General features: G+C 41.5%; 1 protein-coding gene across 2 annotated transcripts; it reads left to right on the top strand.

Annotated features, from left to right (window-relative positions):
* The first annotated feature begins 15,480 nt into the window (after window positions 1-15,480).
* acmsd (aminocarboxymuconate semialdehyde decarboxylase) lies at window positions 15,481-22,052 on the top strand. 2 transcript variants are annotated; one of them, XM_035175459.2, is made up of 10 exons: window positions 15,481-15,681; window positions 19,130-19,174; window positions 19,622-19,718; window positions 19,803-19,852; window positions 20,133-20,369; window positions 20,529-20,622; window positions 20,905-21,000; window positions 21,139-21,311; window positions 21,544-21,642; window positions 21,854-22,052. In XM_035175459.2, exons 1-10 carry the CDS (start codon window positions 15,535-15,537, stop codon window positions 21,914-21,916), a joined length of 1,101 nt encoding a protein of 366 aa, XP_035031350.1. In that variant the 5' UTR covers window positions 15,481-15,534; the 3' UTR covers window positions 21,917-22,052. The 2 variants fall into 2 exon arrangements, with proteins under 2 accessions (XP_035031350.1, XP_035031351.1); XM_035175460.2 differs by lacking the exon at window positions 15,481-15,681 and adding an exon at window positions 17,625-17,780.
* The last annotated feature ends 513 nt before the right edge of the window (window positions 22,053-22,565 follow it).

Raw genomic sequence — 22,565 nt, 5'->3', positions numbered from 1 at the left:
GTTCAGCTGACTCTAACTTTTGAATGCATCACAATCAAAAGATCACAACTGTGCAGTAGTTATGTTTTCACAAAAAGCTTCATATGAAAGAAGAACAAACGAATAAGTGTTCTCTAAAGAATCTCGTTCTCTAACCGACTCCATCATTCTTCAACAGCAGTTAAGTGATTATGAGTGGATTGCTGGTCAGAATATTAGCTCTGCAGTAAATCTATTTATTTCCAGCACTGAAACAAATGAAGCTCAGCAAAAGTTCAGTCAGGAGTCGAGTCTTCGTGCACGTGCCTCCAAAGTCACACGCACAGTTCCTTCATTCTCTCTTTTCATCCAATCACAACCGGTCAAGGCGAGCTTGACCGGTTGTGATTGGATGAAAAGAGAGAATGAACCTGTAAGCTGTCAAGGTTTAATATGTTCCCTCTCCCTCTCCTGTCATTCAGCTGTCAGTTCAGATCATTGAGTGACGCGCACCACCTCTACACTGGAAACCAAGTCATCTTCATCAGTCGGTTTGGAGTGAAGAAGAGAGAGGGAGAGGTGGAGCGTCTTCTAAAAGCACAAGCAAGTCCAGTTCCCTATCTATGTTGTGCACTTTACATAAACAGCTGATAGGTTTAACGGCTTGTTGGCTTTTCATGAATTCATACTCTCACGCCTGAAACAAACTGCAGTCTCTCTAAACTGGAGGTTGTGCAGTTTTTTTAAACAAATAGAATCTCCACCATCGATCTTCTCCATGAGAGTCGGGGTCATGGACAGACACAATACGTCACAGATAGCAGTAGGTACAGGCACAGCAGCTAACAACCCCAGTGACCTCCCTCTATCGCTGGGAAGTGCCCTTGTCCCCATTCTGCCAAAACTAAGATACTACACAGTGATGCTTCATGCTGCTGAGGCCAGTGAATCTTAAAACCAGACGCCATTCATTGTCTAATTGCTGGTAAAAGGTAAATACAGTCTCAGCACATGCCATCAAATCACGGGTTGTAAAAGAAAGCTCTGTCACCACACGATACCAAGACGAAGAGCACAGAGCGAGATATCTAACCAGCAGTGTGTGACCCACTTCCACTTCACTATTCTCCATTGTCTCCCATTGTTTAGGTGCAGACTCTGAAACAATCATCTATCTGAGGATCGGACCCTGAGAACTGAGATTTGTATTGAGCTGTATTTGGAGGAAATTCATTAGAACGCATTCTGAGGAGTAATCTGTGACAAGAGTATCTGTGACTTGATCCGCTAGGTTTATAATTTGCGTGAGTGTAATTTGTGTTTAGTAAGTAGGGATTCAGGGCAAATGATGTGCTGCAAATTCCTCTGTCATCTGAACAGCGATTCCAGTTTGAACACACATGTTTTGACATAATACTGGGTTCCTCTGCTGGCAGCTGGGAGATAAGTGGAGGGGAAGAGGGTGGCACTTTGCATCTGGGCTTAAAAGCAGTAATTGAGGAAGACACCACGGCCATTGAAATCGTTCTCTTGGAATTAAATGCAGAATATATCTAATTCAGCTTATGGGTGAATGGTTGACTGATCTTTAGAGGTTTACATCCATTGTCCTGCTGTATGTTAAACTGTTATAGATTAAGGAATTTGCAAAGAAGGGTGTTAAAAAACATCCTTCAGGTAATGAGATCAACCTTTTTGTGCGAGCTAACTACTGGTATAAGCAACCCCATAAGTTTGTATCACAAAAATATATGTATTTGCATTTTACACACCAAGAGGTAATTTACAAACTACACTGAGTCTAAATACAAGTTGAATAGCTGCTAATGGTCCAGGTGACAATTAACAGGCATCAGGGTTCTGCGGTTTGCTGCTGTCTGCCCTGTTGTTTCCTCTGTAGCTGTGTTTCAGTTCAGGGGCTGCATCCTTCAGACGATGCGGTCTACCGTAGCAGGTGGTCTTCGTGGGGCCGGGTAGCTACGAAGGCAGAATCGAAATGAGACGTCTGGTCCACAGAGGATTTCTGGGATCCACATGACCACCTCGTCCCGCCCCTTATTGCTGTTGCCTAGCAACAGAGCAGACGTTGGACACGACTGGATAGTTTTAACGTTTAACCGTTTTTTAACATGTGTACTGTTAGCTGTCCGGTTAAGTTGAAGCGTAATACTCAAACATAAGGTGTCTCGTCACTTGCCCGCGGCATTATGGGTTCATGAATGAAGCACAATGAATCCTGGGATAGGTTGAGCTGCAAAGGATCCACCTGTTGGTTGTTCTGGTTTGGTCCTGGTTCAATCTTCATTCCTGGGGTTCTCCCTGAAGACAGCCTCGTCACCTGCCCTGCTCTGATCTCTCCGTTCAACTCATTCTGGATCATCTGCCTGCCACTCTTCTAACCCCACTGAGTTTTATTGTGTTGATAAACACAAATGGCTTTTTGGAACTGCCTCTTCTGCCTCTGCATTCTGTGTCTGTAAACTGGCTCCAGTTTCTTGTTTTACACACACAACAGGAGAAATAGTAAAGAAAGTAGATTGACATTGGGCATTGAATATTCTTTAAAAAGTGGATGTATCATCATGAGGTAAAAGCAACAAAAGCAATCTGTGTCACGCTTTATCCTGCTCAGTGCAGTGATGAATGAAGTGGAGCAGTGGTGAAACTAATGAAAAGCTAATGAGGATGAGTCTCAGTGAACGTCTGAATATCACATTTGTCACAAAGTCCTGCTGCTTTGGCTTAAAATGGAGCCAGAATGATGGAGCAAACTAGAAAGAAAATTATTTTTGAGTGTTTTGTCACACACACACACACACACACACACACACACACACACACACACACCAATTGCATGCTCCCAGTGCAAAATGCACACACATTAATGATCTACTTTACTTGTTTGTGTTGTAACAGCAGTTTGAAGGATCCATAAAGGTGAGACTATAAAGTAATAATAATAATAATATAAAAAATAACTTTATTTGTTTTTTGCTTCCCAAATATTCATGGCAAAACCACAGTAACAAATGCTTAGTAATAGCTAATAATTAGGAGTAACCAACAGACTGAAATACTAAAACCTGCTGACTGCTGCTAAAAACATAATGACACACAATGACCCATTGAACCGGGAGATTAGGTTTTATCTGGTGATTACAATCTGCAGTTAATCACAGAAACGCTGCACATCTGGACAATCACACACAAACAGAAACTGTGCAAAAGCAAAGCACTAACACAAATTAATAAAAGCTACTGGCAAGAAAAAAACGGCTAAAGGCTCAGTGGAAATGAAAGAAGAGAAACAACAACAGAATGTAAATAAATTTGATTTCTAAATCCGACACCAAATAGCCTGGCACTCTCTCCCTGCTGGCAGCTTGGTACGTTACCAGTAAAAATAGACCGCGCAGCTGGGGTGGAGGGAAAACAAATGAATAAATTATTCTGTTTATACCCTGAGTCAGACAGAAGGTGGGGGCGAGGGTGGAGTTGGGTGTGGGACTAAGGTGCAGGGGGAGAGGGGGGCGGGAGGTAAAATAAAGATGGGGAGTGGACGCTGAAGAGGGAGGGGGCTTGGACGGAGAGGAAGGGGAAGTAAGTGTCGGAGTGCGGGATTGGGGCGAGAGCAAAGCACAGAGTGAGGTAGAAGTGGAGCGAGGACAGATGGGGGGGGTTGAGGGATATTGGTGAAATGCTTTTCCGCATGCGACTGCCCAGAAATGACGAATGGCCTCCAGACACCACCGTACAGCTGAATGCAAACATCTCCATTGTGTACACGCTACTTTCTGTGCGTCACGAGTTTAATTTGTTTCGCCCCGGCTGTGTTGTGCTTTCAGATCCAGAGAACGAGATAGCGTAAACAGAAGGAGTCATCGTCCCTAACGACCACGGATGAATACTTACCATCGCACAGCACTTCATCACAGTCATTTGAAAGGCGTGACAAGGAGAATTATCATCCTGTGACCTGTCAAAGCTGCAGACATCTTGTGTCTCCAATACAAACTCACAACAATTCTTTGACTGTTTCATTACAGGACATCTATTCTCATTTATAACCGTTGCATATGCATCTTTCAGACCCGATTTTGTGCGTACGCCACTTCTCACGCAAACGTTGGGATCTATGAAAAACAAGTTGATGCGCACAAACATTGTGGAGACAGGAAAGTGGCAATGCAGATGTGACGAGGTGAATCGAAGCCAGATTATTGATCCAGTTCATAATTATCATTAAAACCAACAGCGTTATTTGTGCTAACAGACGATCAAGGATGAAGAAATCACCTCTTTGGCAGATGTAGAAAAAAGGATAAAGTATTCTTTAAAAATCGGGACCGAAATGCTCAAATATCCACCATGACACTGCTCGACTTTCCCCCCAAAGCTCTCACATGACTGCACGATTTGTGTGTGAATATTAATCTAGATTTTTCAGTCATGTATTGTTTCCTGGTGCAGCAGTAATGTGAAGGTCTCTCTCACTGGCTCGTGCATGAATGGAGAAAAACCAGAGTCCAACCTGTGACAGCCGTCAGGTTGGACTCCGAGTTAAACAGACGGTTCGCTTGTCCCCCTCCTCACTACGTGTCCAACGTGGTCTTAGTGTGAAAGTTGCATCACGCAGCTACTTTTTAATACACTTAGCTCCTCCTATCTACATCTGCAGAGTTGTAGCTCACATACCCATGAAGAGATGGTTTATTCATAACTATGTTGAGCTTTTACTCTTTGTATCTAGGTTAAATCTGTGTAATTACAGCTCGACTGCAGAGACGGAGGGAACGAGAGAGCAAACTCCCTCTTTCATCCTGCTGTGTCTTTGCTTAGTAATTTCTCCTCCATCTCTCACTGGTCTACTTTTCCATCTTTCCATTTCCCACTGTCTCACCAAAACTTAGTCCATCTTCTTCTTCCTCCTTTCTTCCTCTTTTTATCCTCCCAATTTCCCATCACTCCCTGACAATAAAATATTTCCTTCCTGTTCCTGTTTGACACTTTCTGGACCCTGTCTTATGAGGAGCGTGTATATGCGCTATGCACACGTCTTTGAAGGGCACATATTACTGTCTTGATTATGCACCCTTTAAATAACAGTGACAAACTGTTCCACTGACTTCATCACACCAGGGCCAACAAACACACAACAATGCATCTGACCACAGCTTTGCACCGTGTGTAAGATAGGACCCTCGCCAGCCCCCATAGCCTGCTGCTAGAGGGCCTGCACAGGCAATCTGAAAAATTACCATTGTTGGTGTGCAGGCTATTGCTCATTCTGATTATAGAACAGCTTTTCCGGCGGCTGCTTAGTAAGCACAACACAAATGCATTAGATAAACACAAAGCAGAAATCTTCTAATAGTATTCACCTGGGCTGAGATCATGAGAAATATTAAAACACGCAAGAAAATGCAAAATACGTATTATATTTCAACACTGCTGGAGGGCAAGTAATCCAGCACAAGTAGATGATGACACACTGTGTAAATATAAGAAAACACTATAAATAACACGTTTTGTTTATGTCTTTTGTTTTTTTACCCTGCTCACAAAAACACCTCTTCTCTGTTTGATTAGATGACATCTGCCAAACTCATACATCATCGCAGCAGACGACAGATCAACTACCGTTTCAATTCAATGTGCAAGGTTTAAAAATCTGGCAGCACTTCCAATGCTTGATGCTGCGTTAGCTCACGTTCTAAACAAGGTTAAACCAAATATTCACAAACCTAAAGGGACCCATGTGGACCTTTTGACCACTGGTAGCACTAGAGCAAGAGTTTTAGAAATGGGTCAATTTTTTTGTTGTTGTGCAGGACAGGTGCACACTGACACAAGCATGTTGGTGTCTCAATTATCTAAAGTGTTGTCTTGAGACTTACATTTATTGTGTCTGACTTTTCTGTGGCTCACTCGCTAACGTCTGGCTATCGTCTCTGCTTCAGTGGTGGATGTGTCTCTGGCTGAAGAGTCCAGGCATGAAAAGCAAGAGCACGGGCAGAGTGCACGCAGACAGGCAGGTTGCTGAGTGACAGACGGATACGTCAGCCAAAAAGACGTGGAAGAGGATTTCAACAAATGTGATAAAAAAGAGAGCTTTTTAAAGAGAGCTCTTCATTTCTGTGGTAGAAGCAAGAAGATCTCTTCCTTCCTCAGCACTTGGGTTAAAAGGTAGGTCATCTGGCGGTTTCCTGTTTGTCCATCACATTTGTCAAGGTTTGTCTACTTCACACACCGGCTGCTAGTTAAAAGGCACATTGACCTCTCTTCAAGTGTGGTCTGTGCCCTCTCTCTGAGCCTGATCCGTCTGAAGGAGCCTCGCAGGCTCTTTCACGGGTGAATGGCTGGCGAAGAGCACAAAGCTGTGCTTCTCAAGGAAGCTCGAGAGCTAACACAGAGCAGCCATTCATGACCGAGACATTCACGAGTCAATTCAATTGAAAAAACGGGGCAGAATGGGATCGGCCTTGAACGCTCATCCCTTCTAAATGTTAAACTACTGCTAAAGGTTTCTGAGGGGTAGGATCCTTTTCTTTTTTTTTCTTGAAGAGAGAAAAAGAGAAAAGAGCCAAGGCAAAATAAATGGAATAGAAAATATAAGAGTAAAGAGGAGAACTTTTTACCCTGCTTTATTAAACTGTCTGCTGGAGGAAAAACAGCTGGACGGCTCGATAGAATCCAGTCATCGTCTTACTTTGCATACATAAGAGCAGAGAAGAAAAAGACATGGTGCACATGAAAAGGAGGTAAAGAAAGTGGAGGGGTAAAGAAACAAGCTGACGAGACACCAAGGATAAAAGATGGAGGAGAGAGAGCGAGACAAAGTAGGGCACGGGCGGGAGGAAACAGCGTGCTGGCGTGCTTTAAAGTTGAGCCATCACAACCACTGAATCTGCCTGCCAGAGCACATCCAGCCTCGTCCCCTGGCGCCTTTCAAGAGCTCCACTCCACACCTCCATATTCCAGCCGTCCCTCACTCTCTCTGGTCCCTTCTGCCAAGGTGTCTCCTCTCTCCCTCTGCCTCTTTGTCTTCCTCCCTCCTCTCCATGCAAAGCAGGGAAGCGTTCCGTTCATTTATTCATTTCCTAACCCAGTGCCCCTGACCCGTTCTCGGGAGGCTGCAGTTATGTCTGGTGGCGAGGAGCTCGTCAGCCCTTCCCTGCAACCACATCCCTCCTTCCCTCCTTCGCTCCTTCCCTCCTTCCCTTTTCGCCTCCCAGTAGTATTTTTGTGGGTCATCGTGTTCCTGTGTTTAAGTCTCTGTGTTCTCTGTCAAACAATCTTCACACACACAAACACAAACACACACACACATTCCCAACTACACTGTGCAGTATGCTTTTGTGCTTTCTTGCACTGGTTTGACTTGCAAAACATGTTTGTATGTGTATGCATACTGTATATATCTCCTGAGAGATAGAGCCAGCTGTTTTGTTCGGGTTCCTCTGGAGTTTCGTATGAAGAACTTATGAGAGGGTTAACCAGAACCCACACCATTTCATCACTTCTGTCAATCACAGGGACATTGTTGATTCACTTGGGAGGGGTTTACTCTGACAATATCAGAGTCTCACCAAGTTTAATTTTAAATATCATCTCAAAACCAGATTAGATGAAATCGGGGGAGACAGGACCACATTATGTCAGATCAAATAAAACAAGATAAGATACGATACGATAGATGCATGTCAAGTATTCACTCTGCCTTGAGCTATAGACTATCAAGGAAAATTGCAAGCACCAATGCCAAAACAGTACAATACAATCCATCTAGTCATATCAAACCTCTTAACAAACTTCGAGTGAAAATCGAGGCCTTGATGCCCAAATGTTTCTCACTTTTTTCAAGGTTTTATACTAATAATCCTGATAATAAAGGTGTTAAAAAGGAGATCAGGAAGCCTTCCTTCTCAATTGACCTATTGTCATAATACATGTATTAGAGCAGCTTCAACTGAAGCACAGATTGAATATATTAATACTGAACGCTGTGTGGCTGACTGAAATAATTACTGAAGGTGACATATTTGGACAGAATTCAGTTGGCTTTTTCTAATGATTATTGGCAGACTACTTGTTACTCATTATGTTTGGTGCTTACTCCTTCAAATAAAGCAGGGGTTTTATTTTGGATTAGAAAACGGTGATTTTAAACCAAATGTTAAGTTGTAGTAACAGAGAGTCCCTCTCTTTTGTAATCAGCCGCTTTGCTTTTACAAAACGAGTTTATGCTTCGTCACCTAATGACTGATGATACGATAAAGACAACATTGTGACTGGAGACTGACACGTTACGAGCCGTGACAAAACCACTTCCCCTTTTTCGCACACACACTGAGGTTGGACCGCTTGTAAATCATAAGACAACAACACGTGTGTAGAAAAGTTCCATCAAGTATGTCGTCATCTGAAAAAACCTCCACCCTGCATGACTAGGCTGAGTCCGACAGAAGAACAAATCCCTTCTGCTCCAGAACTGAGGTTGTGCAATAACAGCCTGTTTGTCACGCAGGCGCCGAGAGACTTGTCATTAACGTCAGATTTGAAATATCAAACACATTCTGCTATGACACTATGAAACCTCCTCTGAGGGTGAATCTGAATAAAGAATGGAAATGGGATATCTCGAAATCTGTAAACTGATTTATCCTAAACATTATTAATTGACATGGTTATGAAACAGTGACATTTATCTTCAAGGAATCAATTGAATAACAGGAGCAGTGAATTACATGAATGTGACCAGAAGGAGGAATCTATGTGACGCTGCAGAGTTCTCACACACGTGTGTCAAGCTTAACTTGTTCCTTCGCGGTTTCGACCGTTCTCATTGGCCTCGACAAAGGCATCTGTTGACGGGCCGACAGTGTTTCTTTGTGTCACAAGATGTAAGAGACCGAATCAAATGTTCTGCATTGAAACTATGAAAATTCAGCCTCGCTCTCCACCAGAGAACAACAGTGCTGCTCAGTTCCCCAGACACCTCAGCTTTGGAAATGAATCACTATGAATCGTTCAGTTGCTTTCTCTGGTCAGCTGACTTTCATCATGTCAGTGTGGGTCAAAGGGAAAATGCTCTGTCATTCTGCCCGACAACACGATTACTTGTTTATCATACGGTTATTTTAAATTAGTGACAGATGACGTGTCCCAGAGTGACATTGAGCTTTTTCCTCAATTCCATAACTGAGTTAGAAAAGGGCCTCTTGTGCAAAACAAAAACTCTTGGCCACACTGTGATACTCAATTGACAGTGTCCTCGATGAACTGGTTCCTGGTTTTGAAATACATTTTTTTACTAAATTCAAATTATTTAATTATTTAATCATTGAAAATGAACAAATCCAACAAGCTATTACCAGAGTTATTTTGAGTTCAATCTAAATTTACGATTTGCTTTGTTAAAATCTAAATGCAGCATTTGTGGCATTCAACCTAAAAATACTTATAATAAACAATATAAATATAAACTATAGCAACTGCTTTTTACATATAGTGTAGTGCGCCTGTTCTTGCAAAAATAATAAAACTTTCAAAATGATCTCGCAGCGATATTGCCCTGCGGTTTGACCCAGTAACCGACCACTGCTGGAGAAGAAGGACGTAGAAGCAGACTTGTTCAAGTTAGTCCACAGACTGAAGGCACACTGCCTCGTCTCCACTGACAGCTACAGACCACAGGTCACTTGTTTATAGATATTTATTAGTATGGAATGTATCATGTGTCCAAATTGCAACAATCTTTGCACTGGGCTCTAAACAATATGCATACCAACTGGGAATCTGATCAAATGAACGGTCCTGGAGTTATGTGTTCCACAGACAGACAGACAGACAGACAGACAGACAGACAGACAGACAGACAGACAGACAGACAGACAGACAGACAGACAATAATGATGACATCTCCTCTGAGTCAACAGGGAAGTGAGAAATCAACTGACACTCTGTCTGTCTACTCACCACTGAACCCGTACAATATTTAAAAAACAAAGTAATTGTACTACATCCCGCCTGTCTATTAATTGAGTGTTGAATTGCTTACTGAAAGCTGCCACAGCCAGTATGAGTGTGACCACGATGGAGATCCAGGACACCCAGAGCGCCTTCTTCCTGTAGCTCTGGGCCTCGTGGGGCTTCAGGCGCATGCTGCTCTCCAGGAGACCTGCAGAAACCACATATAAACTCTGTTACAAAGACAGTTCCTCCTTTGTGTTCCGCAGCACTTGCTTTATTTCACGCCTCATTCATTGATTATATCAACAGCAATTTAGGCTGATATATGTGATTATTTGAGTTACAAGGCTCCTCTTCAGTCTTGAGTAGTTGGTTCATTGAAAAAGGGTTGAAGGTGTAAAGCTTGTGTAATCCTGGAGACCCACAGAGCAGAGCAGTAAGAAACTTTAACTACGTTTACATGGATAGAAATATTCTGATATCAATCTGAATCGGTCATGTAAACAGCATTTTCTGATTACTTTAACCCAAATAACAGGAATATGAATGGTGTGTTCTATAAGCAAATTGTGTAAACACCATAATCAAAATAATGTTTTAATCAGATTAAGGTAAATAGTCAGATCATTGGTATCATTGTCTTTAAATTAAAGATCTTGTCAGTTTGAATAATTATATTCTGGTTTCTGGATCAATGGCATAAAAAACGTCCTGTTACCTTGAATAAAATTGGTTATTTCTATGGGTTTGAACATTTTGGGTAATGTTAGTACACAAGTCAACAACATATATAACATGGGTTGTTTTTTAGACATTTTAATGACATATCTTTGAAGTCTGCCTTTAATTGTCAACCAACCTAAGCAGCTTTTTTCAGGCACACTCCACCTTTCACAGACTAAACAAAGACCAAGATTTTTTTACATTTCCTAATGACTCCAAAAAACCATGTTTCTGTGTGAGAAGACTTTGCCTGAAGTCACAGACAAAGCAGCCCAGATTCTCAACTGCCTCAAGCTGTTCCATTATCATGAAACATGAGGCTGACTCTGCACATTCATGTATTATTTATAAGCCTCAACTTTTATATCCAAAAGAGCTTTTAATGCTATCACTTTTCATTTCTTTTACAGAAATGTATCTCTGGAGTCACCTGTGTTTCTTTCGCGGCTACGAAAACAGGCAGTGAATTATAGGAATTGATGCAGAGGGAAAACTTCTTAGCTTTAAACCGACTAAAGCAAATGTTTCGGATTTAATCGAGTAATCGTATTTGGGGATTATTTGAGTACTTTAATGTAGGCTTTGAAATTCTATGAAGTGAAATTCAAAACTATATTTGTATTTGAAGTGAGGTTTTACATATGTTTTGAAGATGGAGAGATTTTTTATTTTTTGGGTGTATAAAACTTGTGCTTTGGGGGAATTTGCTCTGTGCCCAGTGTGCGTCATGGAGATGGCATCATTCCATGAGAAACTGCTGGTTAGGTCACATGATTGCCCTGTAAACTGCTTCTCCTTGGATGACAGAGTTAGTTTCAGAAGTGCCAAATTGAACAATTTTAAGTTAAAAGAGAACCACCATGTTTTGGTACTTTTAAATTCGGGGGGGGGGGGCCCACAAAAGACTCATGGAAGATTTTCAAAAGATGACACAAATGAGTTAAGTACATTTCCCAGTAGCATTTTTTTTAGACCCTCCCTTCCAGGTAAATTCCCTCGTCACCCTGCGGGGAAGAGAAGAGTGAAATGAGGAGTGACAGAGGAAAGTCAGGAAAAGAGAGTAGGAGAGAATAAAGAAATGAGATGTGGGGAAAGCAGATGAAGAAGAAGAAGAGGAGGAGGAGGTGAGAACAAGAGGAGGAAAGGAGAGCGAAGGTGCCCTGCAGCAGATGTAGCCTCGGGTAATGTGAATTCACAATTCAGTTTTTTACGGGTGAAGTTTACGGTCAGAAGAGTCTTAACACTTTTCTTTCAGTTTGTACTCGTTGTTTGTCCTACGATTAAAGAAGAAATCTAAAATAAATTGAATAAATATTTTTATAACAGATAATTGAAGACCACATTCACTTGGCATCATTGATTTGCCAATAGAGCAGCCTGTTATTACGTAATGGATTGAGATGAAGCAGATTAGATTTGTCAGGAAAAAACACCACTAGACTCTACAATAGTTTAACAAAAGTATTTTAGGCTTCAAGATTAAAGTAATGCTGTTTATGCTAAGGTCCTGCACTACTGTATAATTTGTAAGCTAAAAATATGTATTTTTTAAAAGATGTGTAGTTTTATGGGTAACCTGTTATCAGACTACTTATTTGTGTATTAAGGGGATTTGAATGGTGTGGTACTTGATGTGATTAATGTGGTTAATGTGTGTTGTGGATTTAAAGAGGTGGCGACAGTGCAGAATCCAGTTTTTTAAACAGTTTTTTAAGAACAGGCAGGCTCTTGCACTCCGAGCAATACACTAACTGACTTCAGTTCAGGCAAAGGTAAAATGTTATCTGAGTCCCCTTATGATCCATCTATAAGGGGGAAAAAAGCTAATTTTGGAAACCTTTTGAAACAAAAATATACAGCTCATGTAAAATTGTGTGCAACTATTAACTACTATTAAATTAGACAATATTTAAACCAATATATTTAGGATTGCATTTATTTTAGTAGCGGTTGTTTTACATCCACAACGCCTTCCTTCAGTGTCATTCTCATTTTGGTTGACGTGAAGAAAACTGCCCATATTTACAGGAAACAAACCCATTAATCTCTTGACTTTCACAATCTGTGTGATGTGAAATCAGTTAATCTGCCTGTAATTGATTTCTTTGAAAACAGAACATTGGAGAAAACAACATATGTCTGCGTTATATTTACAATGTACAGGGACATTCACGTGGACCACGAGCAGAGCTCCGATGACACGCTCCCAGTCATGACAATGCTTCTCCTCTTTCACAAGTTATATCACTATCTTTTATTATCCAATTTAATCAATTATGTCAGCAGTTTATTGTGTAAACAACCATAAAACATTATGTTATTGATGATCTATTTGACTGAGGTCTTGTATGGTCATGCTCTGATAGCACTGAATAAGGATGTTATAAGTAATTTTCTGTGGATATTAGCATAGACTACCTGTGTGTATATATATGAATATGAATGCAGATAAATGAAAAGGCAGATGGCCAATTTGTTTTGGTCAATGTGTTCTGCTTCCTTTAATCTCCACACAGACTGTTTACCTGCAGGCAGCCAAAGCCTTCTGAAATGTGATTGGTCAAACTAGAAACTGGAACCAGAAGACTTCCGGCATTAAAATCTTGCCCCTCGCCTACAAATTCTGAATATTCACGTGAAGAATCTGTTTATAGACATTAAAACCATGGCTGCTTCCGAAGGCTCGACTCCAACCCTGACCCCGTACACATTGGTGCCACTTCATCTGATTTAGGTTGGAAAAATAAAAACAAGCTTCCAGCCTGATAAATGCAGCATCATTATTATGTGAGGCTTGAGCGAGTGGAATTTGCTGAGGAAAGAAAAATCCCTACAGCAGTGAAATGTTGGTCATACTACCCAGGTCATTATCAGCTGGATTATAACACAAACACAATTACACATTCCCCAATAGAGGCTCCTCAAAATCTTTCAGAGTTAAAACGTATTAGATAAACTGGCTAAGCAGCTGTGTGTGTGTGTGTGTGTGTGTGTGTGTGTGTGTGTGTGTGTGTGTGTGTGTGTGTGTGTGTGTGTGTGTGTGTGAGCGCATGGTGGAGGGAGGTAGTGAGACAGCATTGCTCACATGATCCGAGGCTAGGGGATCAGACAGAAGGCATGTGCTCAACATCTCCTCACACAGCTCAATGTAACAAACACACTCACAGGTTTGTGTGGGCGAGTCAGTGTGAACATCTCTGTGTGCGTGTGCGTGTGTGTGTGTGTGTGTGTGTGTGTGTTTCTCTCCTGACACTTGTCTCTGTCGCACCTTTCTTGTCTAAAAATAGTTTAACATCAGGCATGTTGCTGTAAAGGCTGACTACACCGCTCATTTGGAGGAGGAAATCTTAGACCAGCTGATAGTGTTCTTCTGGTTCACTTCCCAGAGCAATGGTGACTAAAGGCCATCATGCTTTTGGGTATGGGACCCCAAACTCTGGGATCAGAACTCTGTAGCTGCTTTTAAACTGCATCTTAAACCTTCCTCTCTGGGTGAATTATAATTCATTTATTTTTATTCAATTTTATTATTGTTTAATCTTCCCGTGAAGCACAACGTTGTTAAGAAAAGTGAAATACAAATAAAGCTTGTTATTGTGAACAAAATGGCCTGATGTGGGGGGAAAGTTTCTATAAACAAACTCACAAAGCACTAGTCCATCATGTTACTGCGATGTCGCCCCATCAAGATAAACTAAAAGGGGCACATATAGGTTATAGGGTTGAGGTCTTGACAAACACTCTGCACTTCCCAGAGTCCTCAGAAATAAACCGACCTCCCATTGAAACCAACTGAATAAGTGATCTTCACCAATTTTGATGGACAGAGTGATGGACTGACAAAGTTAGAAAGACGTTCACCAGGCAGAACAGGTTTGATTAAAGATGCTATTGAGTTGCATTGAATCCGTGGCTTTCGGAACTTGATGCATGAGAACATTTTTAACACGCAGACAGAAATCAAACGAAAACATTATGAAAAAGAAATTCCGTAAATTCTTCATTCCAACCTTGTATTTATGATTTATCGTGTGGGCACATGGTGTGTAGTTTGACTCCAGCTGTTAGACCTGGCTAAATCCAATTAGCACCGTTAGCTGCCATAAAACTAAACACAAACACCATTTCTGTCCTCTCATAACAGGCTCCAGCACTTAAGTATATAGGCTACGGTTTGATTACAGTTGATTAACACAGTGAACAGCTTCATTACCATGTCACTTATCCACTGAAATCTGATCCAGTAAACATACAGTGGATCTAATAAACACAAATAATCTCTACATCAACCCACTTAGTGTTCATTGTACAACAGAGGGCCTCTGATTAATATGCAGCGTGGAATGTTTTCTTTCATTGGTTTTATGTTTATTAGATGATGATTAGGATTATGTTAGAGGGGGGGTAAATCACACATGCACATGTGTTTAAGCAAATGTGGATTTGCAGTTGAGGGTTCACATGTGATTAGTATTAGAATTTAGCCCTGAAGCAGACTAGGTGCCTCATGGGTGCAGGTTCTAAGGGGCATGCAGTTAAAATCCCTGCAGGCAACTTTGTCCCCCACAGGGGATAAGATTGAAGGGAGGTATAAGAATGAATGAATGGATGAATGAATGGATGAGGGAAACAATTTAACAGCTCTGGATCCTGCTGATGTCAGACTATCATAAATTATTCAAGTAAGAGAAGCCTAAAAATATCTCACAGGGGTAAAAAAAAATAAAAAATAGGCTACCACTTCCACCCCTCCACCCCCCACCCTCCACCCATCACAGGTTCACAACAATAAGTTATTTGTTTAAAGTCACATCCAAACAGAGAAGACAAGAGCTGGGTGAAGTTACCTTCCCCCTCCACGCTGTCTGTGATTTTCATCTCATGGCCGGTGGTGTAGGGCTCGGACTGCCCGGGGCTCTTGGCTTGCGGCTGGTGGTGGTTCTGGTGGTGATGGTTGTTGCTGAAGCCGTCCGGGGCGCACTGGCCGTTCCGCACCGTGCCGTCCACTATAGTCGAGTCCGGGACGGGGTAGGACTCTTGGGTGGAGGGGTCTGTCATTGTTGCAGTTGTTTGTGTGTTGACGGGCTCAGAGTGCAGAGGACTGGTGAAGGTTAAACAAACAAACTAAAGTCAGAGGCAGGATGGATTCACACCGGTTCCGCAGGGCGCAGCAGCCATCCAGCGCGTCCGGCTACAAGCCACCGGTGTCGACTGCAGTTGCGCAGGGGAGGAAGATGAGAGATGGCGCTGAGGGAGGATGGAGTGGGGGGGGAAGGGGGGGAGCAGAGGGTCGCTCTCTCCGGCAGCAGCAACAAACAAAAAAGAAAATCAACTCCGTCCCTTGTGGAGTGAGATGTGCGAGGAGAGGAGGCTTTAACCAGAGAGCCGCTTAGAGCCGCTTCACGGTTTGATGCTGCGATAAACTGCTGAGATGAGCCGTGAACGAGACAGGCGGTGCCAGCAAGTTTTTTTTTTTTTTCTGTCCTCCTCCTCCTCCTCCTCTTCCTCCTCCTCCTCCCCTTCTTCCTTCTCTCCTCCTCTCTCTTATCTCGGCACTTCATCCACTCAGATCTCTGCATGGAAACTGTCATCAAGTTTCACAACACCTAAGCTTTTGGTCTATGTCATGTAGTTATCTAATAATGTCACATAAGCACTTTTTATAAGTTTGTTTGTCTAATAGTGGGTTGGGCCTGTAGGTGTACATCTGTTGTTCATGGTGAATTCGACCTCAAGTCCAAGAATCCCCTGATCGATTATCGATAAATCAGAGAAATCAAATGTTTTCACCTGCCTGCTGCCCTGCCTCTCACTGGGTTCATTAGGCTGCAACATCGGCCACCAGGGGGCGCCACGGCAAAGGCAGGGCTGTGGGCAGGTGGGAAGAACACGAGTTATTGTCTTATGTATATCAAGTTTGTATTACTCAACAAAGAGATTACGATGACATCAATCTACAAAACAAAACGCAAAACAAAAACAATATACAAAACATAAACATATAATGCAGTTTAATGCTTAGTGGATCACTAAAAGTAGAGTACAATTTGAAATATTTTTCTAAAATGTGAACCCTTCATCTTATCAGCTTCACTCTTGGCATGTGTATTTATATTGGCCGAGGATAGTGCTTTTGTTTTGAAAAGTCTTTAACTTGGGTCTGAGGATTGGTTAAATGGATTATAAGAACTCTGAAAAAGCCGTCATGTAATACATGAAACATAGTTAAGTAAGTCATTTCCGATTATATAAAAGTAAAAAACATTAACTAAAATCTTCATTTTAGATAAACCAGGTAGGATGAACACAAAGTTTTGTAACTCTGCACCATAGACTGTTTATAAAAAGCTCGGCACACAACTTCCAGCACACAAACAAAAAAAGTGATACTATGTTGTAGAACTGTTTGAGGAGGACTCACCAATGACAAGGAATAATTCTGAAGTAGCTCCGGACCATCAACACTTAGGACAAGAGAACGTTCTAAACATGCAGGTTTGCTGAATGCAACAAAGCGTGGTCTCCTACCAGTGAATTTACATATATGAACATGGAATTTTGCCATTTTAATTATAAAATGAATCATACAAACAATGACATTGTTTTTCTGTGTCCAATCTTCCACAACACATTTTTTTCCAAAACAAGACGAAACCTTCGTCAAACCATTCATATATAAATATAAACAAATGTTGCCATCAATTCAGGGAAGTATCAGTGTTGTGGGTCAGTGACTTTCAGCTGACTCAGCACAACCCAGCCAAGGGCACAGAAGTGTTATATATGTTCATGTGTGTGTTTCTATGAGTGTCAGTGGTGAGTAAATAATGAAGGCTCGAGGTAGCTCACGTTTGTTAATATCAGCTACAAGCCTTTAAACAGCCCTGTCAGACTCCCTGCTTGTTTTATAGATTAGGTAATAAATGACGAGGGTGTCCCAGCAGGCATTAACCTGTCGGTCACTGGTTACAGGCTGAGGGCGGGGAGAGGGTTTGCTGGATTTACACACATTTGGCGGAAGAATCCTCCTGCAGCAGACTTCTCAAGTTTTCCTGAGAGTAATCACAAGGATGAAGGTTGATATTCACAACCACATTTTACCAAAGGAGTGGCCCGATTTGAAGCAGGTAGGCACTAGCTCACTAGCTCTTTTTCGTAACAGCTCTAACCTTGGGCCTTGAGAGCACGTAGCTTATGGGCTGGAACTAATTTTGTGTGGCTAAGTGGCTCTAAGAACTCACCATTGTATCAGTTGTGTGTCAGGCAGAGCAACTCCTTGAATTCAGTGCTATTAAATACCAGTAAAATAGACATTTCCTGCTTGAGTGTCAGCAAGGAGTTTAACGCCTCCCATAAGTCAGTGTTCTCTATGGATGGTTAAACTTTAATCAATAGATGGCAGCGGCCTTGCTCTATCTGATCCTGCTCTTACGTCTCTGTCACTGTGGAGGCCTGGCTCTAGCTAATGATTTCCTACATTTACTGCTGGACAGCAAACATGAAAACAGGGCCTGCATCTTTCGTTCTTTCTGTACCGCATGTGTAGTGCATGTCTATCCCATCTATCTATCTATCTATCTATCTATCTATCTATCTATCTATCTATGTATGTATGTATGTATGTATCTATCTATCTATCTATCTATCTATCTATCTATCTATCTATCTATCTATCTATCTATCTATCTATCTTTCTGTCTATCTATCTGTACACAAAACTACAGTATGTTAGCCTACAGAAGACATTACTTGTGTTTGGGTCAGTTCAACAAACTGAGATGAAAATACACTTGTTTTTTATTTGCAAGGGTAAATACTCAATCTCAGATATAAAGCATGACCAAATGCTGAACCCAAAAAGAGCTCAAGCATCTTTCTCTGTAAAGTACATCTGATTCATGTCATCAGGTCAAAATCATGTTTATACAAAGTGGAGAACATCATGAATCATACTCTTTTTCTGAGCTGCGGAGGTCTGAGGTCTCAGGATCTTTAAAATAATAATATTATGGTTAACGTCTTATCCACTCTACTGTTACACTTTGCATTGGTATCACTGAAGACAGAGAGATGCACTTTTAAAAGTGAGAAGGTCTAAAACCAACTTAACATTCTGAAAAACCTCTCAACTATCTCTTAAAGTACACACAGTGTTTCTGATCTGCAGGGATATGAAATGAGGCTTTACCGACTCTATTGCTCACATAGATCATTTTGTGGCTGCATCTGTATGCAAAAGAGACGGCAGCTGCAGTTGGGATTCCGGGCTGTCGGTGTGGAAAGTCCCCTTGAAATAAGATGAAATAACACAATCAATCGAGGCTTTCTAGTGCAGAAAGGAAACTAAACCATGCTGTCTTTTATACATATATTTCACATCATGGATTAAATACACCAGATATGCATGTTAATGTGTGGTACAGTATATGTCTTTAGTATGCAATATTTAATAACTGCAGTCTTGCATGTGTTTCAGAGGTATGGATATGATGGGTTTGTCCAGCTTCACCACCACTGCAAGGTGAGTAAATGTGCAGACAGGTACGCATATACAGAAAGGTCAAAGAGCCCTTATGCAACTGTACTGTACTGTACACTATGGGAACACAGCAGCTTCTTCTCCCGACTGCAGGCCACCCTGTGGACCTGTCAGGCTGAACCTGGCAGCGTGAGCAGCTGCAGAACTCTGCACGGTGTCCCTGCATCAGCAGAGAGATTCACTTCAAACACAAACCGCAACAGAACACAGAGCAGTCTGACAGCTGAGGGTCGATGCAACTTCATGCAGAAATCAGCTGCATGAAATGAGCCGCCTGCTGCCACCATGTGGTTGTAATTTGACATGTTAGAAAAGTCCAAAAGTCAAAAGCAGTTTAATGAGTTTTTAAAAATGGAAAATTCAAAGGGTAAAACAGAGACAGGGAACTTGTTAATTGCAGTAAAACATGGTGGTAACGTTGTGTTCCAGGGTGAAGCAAATATGATGAAGGATGGGAAGCTGTTCCGAGTGATTGAAGAAAACTGCTGGGATGCAAATGCCCGCATACGAGACATGGATCAACACGGTACATGCACAAAGATGGAGACAAGTGCTGCAGCTTGCTGTCTGATGGATGACTAGAAATGATGTTTCTCTTCCTGATATTCAGGTGTGACGGTTCAAGCCCTGTCTACTGTTCCTGTGATGTTCAATTACTGGGTGAGTGAACACTAAGTCAGAGCATAGTGGATCAAAAACAATGCAGGTGAAGAATTATGCTCAAGTGTTGAAACTATGGAGTGTGGTTCTCTGTGCCCTGAATTACTTTATTGTGCAGTACTATGGTGGCTTGTATAGTTGCCGTCACAGCTGCTTAACTACCTTTGTTATCCTTCTGTCACAGAAGCATCAACACAAAAATAAAGCAAATATGACTAAGACGCATTATCGGCTTCCATGGATACATTTACCTGTTCTAATTTTCCTTGATGGGTTACAGGCCAAACCTTATGACACACTGGATCTCTGCGTCATTTTAAATGACGATTTGGCCCAGACGGTACGTAGCAACCCCAAGAGGTTTGTGGGCCTGGGAACGCTGCCCATGCAAGCTCCCGACTTGGCCGTGCTGGAGATGACGCGCTGTGTGAAGGAGCTTGGCTTCCCCGGGGTGCAGATTGGCTCACACATCAACAACTGGGACCTCAACACCTCTGAACTCTATCCCTTCTATGCTGTGAGACACATGCTTAATACCATATATATGCTTATGTTATAAAATAATGGTCCTGGTGACCGTAGTGGCAAATGTACCCATGTACATGCGTATGTTTGTGTATAGGTCAAGTTCTCATTCATGGAAAAAGACTTATCCTGCAGTGTGTCCTCCCCACAGGCAGCGGAGGAGCTGGGCTGCTCCGTATTCGTTCACCCATGGGACATGCAGACGGATGGGAGGATGGCTAAGTATTGGCTGCCCTGGCTGGTGGGTGAGGGATATGGAGTAGCAGCAGTGGTGGAAAATGTTTAGACTGTGGGAAATTAAAATACCTGTTTGTGTGAAAGGTTTGAAATGAGACCATGTTTAACTTTAGTAATTCTGCCAAAAAAACAAAACTGATCGCAAAAATAATAACGTTCACTTAATACCTGAAGGTATCTGATGCTTATTTTATTTTTGATATTTTAAATTTTTTTGAAAGCGGTGAAAAGCGCACAAGCTCATAATGTGAATTTTGAAATTATATTTTGTTGTCTCCTCCATCACAAAGGCATGCCCTCAGAAACAACCATGGCTATTTGCTCGATGATATTTGGAGGTGTCTTCGAGAGGTTCCCTAAACTGAAAGTCTGCTTTGCTCATGGAGGTACAGAACAGAGTAGTTTACTACAGCTACAACAGAAATAACATAAGCACTTCACAGCATTCTTACTTCAGGAGGTGCAATGAGCCTCTGTGTTGTTGTTTGACAGTAAATATGTACGGTTATTCATTTTGGTTGCAGGTGGCTCTTTTCCATTCACCATTGGCAGAATTGAACATGGCCACACGGTCCGTCCAGACCTGTGTGCAGTCGACAACCAAATCAATCCACGGAAATACCTCGGGTCTTTCTACACTGACTCCCTGGTTCACGATCCCATCGCCCTGAAGCTGCTCATCGATGTTATTGGAAAAGTGAGCTTCGTTCTGCGTAGTTTGAGCACATCAGGAGTTGTTTCTGGAACAGCACATTATCCATACGAAAATGGCATGGCAGTAATAATTTAAGTCATACAATGATCTTATGATGTGTGGAGGCAATCTTTTTCTTCACAGTTGTTCTGCTGGTGACTGTGAATATTCCTGCTTTAAAAATAAATTAAAATAAACTCTACGCTGTAGACGTTTACATGTATTTCTCTTTCAGGAAAAAGTGATGCTGGGAACAGATTATCCATTTCCACTGGGAGAGCTTCAGCCTGGATCACTAATTGAGTCGATGGATGAGTTTGATGAAAAACTAAAGGTAATATTATTATACAGCTGTCAGGAATGGTCTCTATACCCCAACTGGAGGTAGAAATAGCTTGTCAGGATCACAGATATTTCAGCTGGAAAATGCCTTTAATCCTACCGACTTTCAAAAGTCAATATTGTAAATTAATGTTTGAATGAGTTTTAAAACCTTTTAAGTACTGTTCACTAATCAATCTAATGTGCATCCTTTTGTTTTGCAGGATAAGTTACTTGCTGAAAATGCGCTGGAATTTTTGGGACTGAAACGAGAGCAATTTGAATAACATGAAGATCTGAAATACAACTGATACACTCAGTGATTCAGTGCAAATGCTTCTTTCAGATATGCATATTTGTAAGGCTCAAAACAACCAATCTTGTTGTGGTTTGATATAATAAATGAATTAAGTATTTTGTGAATTGCCTAATTGGTTTGAATTCAACATAAAACACCAGCACTTCTGGGAAGTACTACTGTGTAAGATAGCATGTGATCAGAATTCACAATGCAGATTTCACACTGTAATGATAAATGTACAGATTGTTTTCCATCTCGGTAGAAGTCATGCATAAAATCACTGATCTATATACATTTAAATATTAACTGTGAATGACCACGAGGCTGCCAGTCACTACACCATACCTTAACACTGGAACAACTGGATTACTATCAACAGATCATTTCTTTTTCTAAACTTCATGAGACTAATCACTGTTCATAATGAGATAATTCACTACAATTACACTTCATTTGCTAGGAATTAACAAATGCATATGCTTACATGAGTAAATCAGAGTGGTAGTTATAGATTCAACAAATGGCAGACTTGACTCAATTAAAGTTGGTTTTGATTAATTGCTCTAGTTCAAAGAAGTCACTCAATGATTCCTCTTAAAGTAACTTCCTTTAACATTGTGATACAGGGATATTTT

Source organism: Hippoglossus stenolepis, chromosome 13 (assembly GCF_022539355.2).
Source record: "Hippoglossus stenolepis isolate QCI-W04-F060 chromosome 13, HSTE1.2, whole genome shotgun sequence".
Taxonomy (NCBI): Eukaryota; Metazoa; Chordata; class Actinopteri; order Pleuronectiformes; family Pleuronectidae; genus Hippoglossus; species Hippoglossus stenolepis.
The sequence above is the reverse complement of the archived record's forward strand: the minus strand, read 5'-3'. Positions and strand labels throughout refer to the sequence as shown.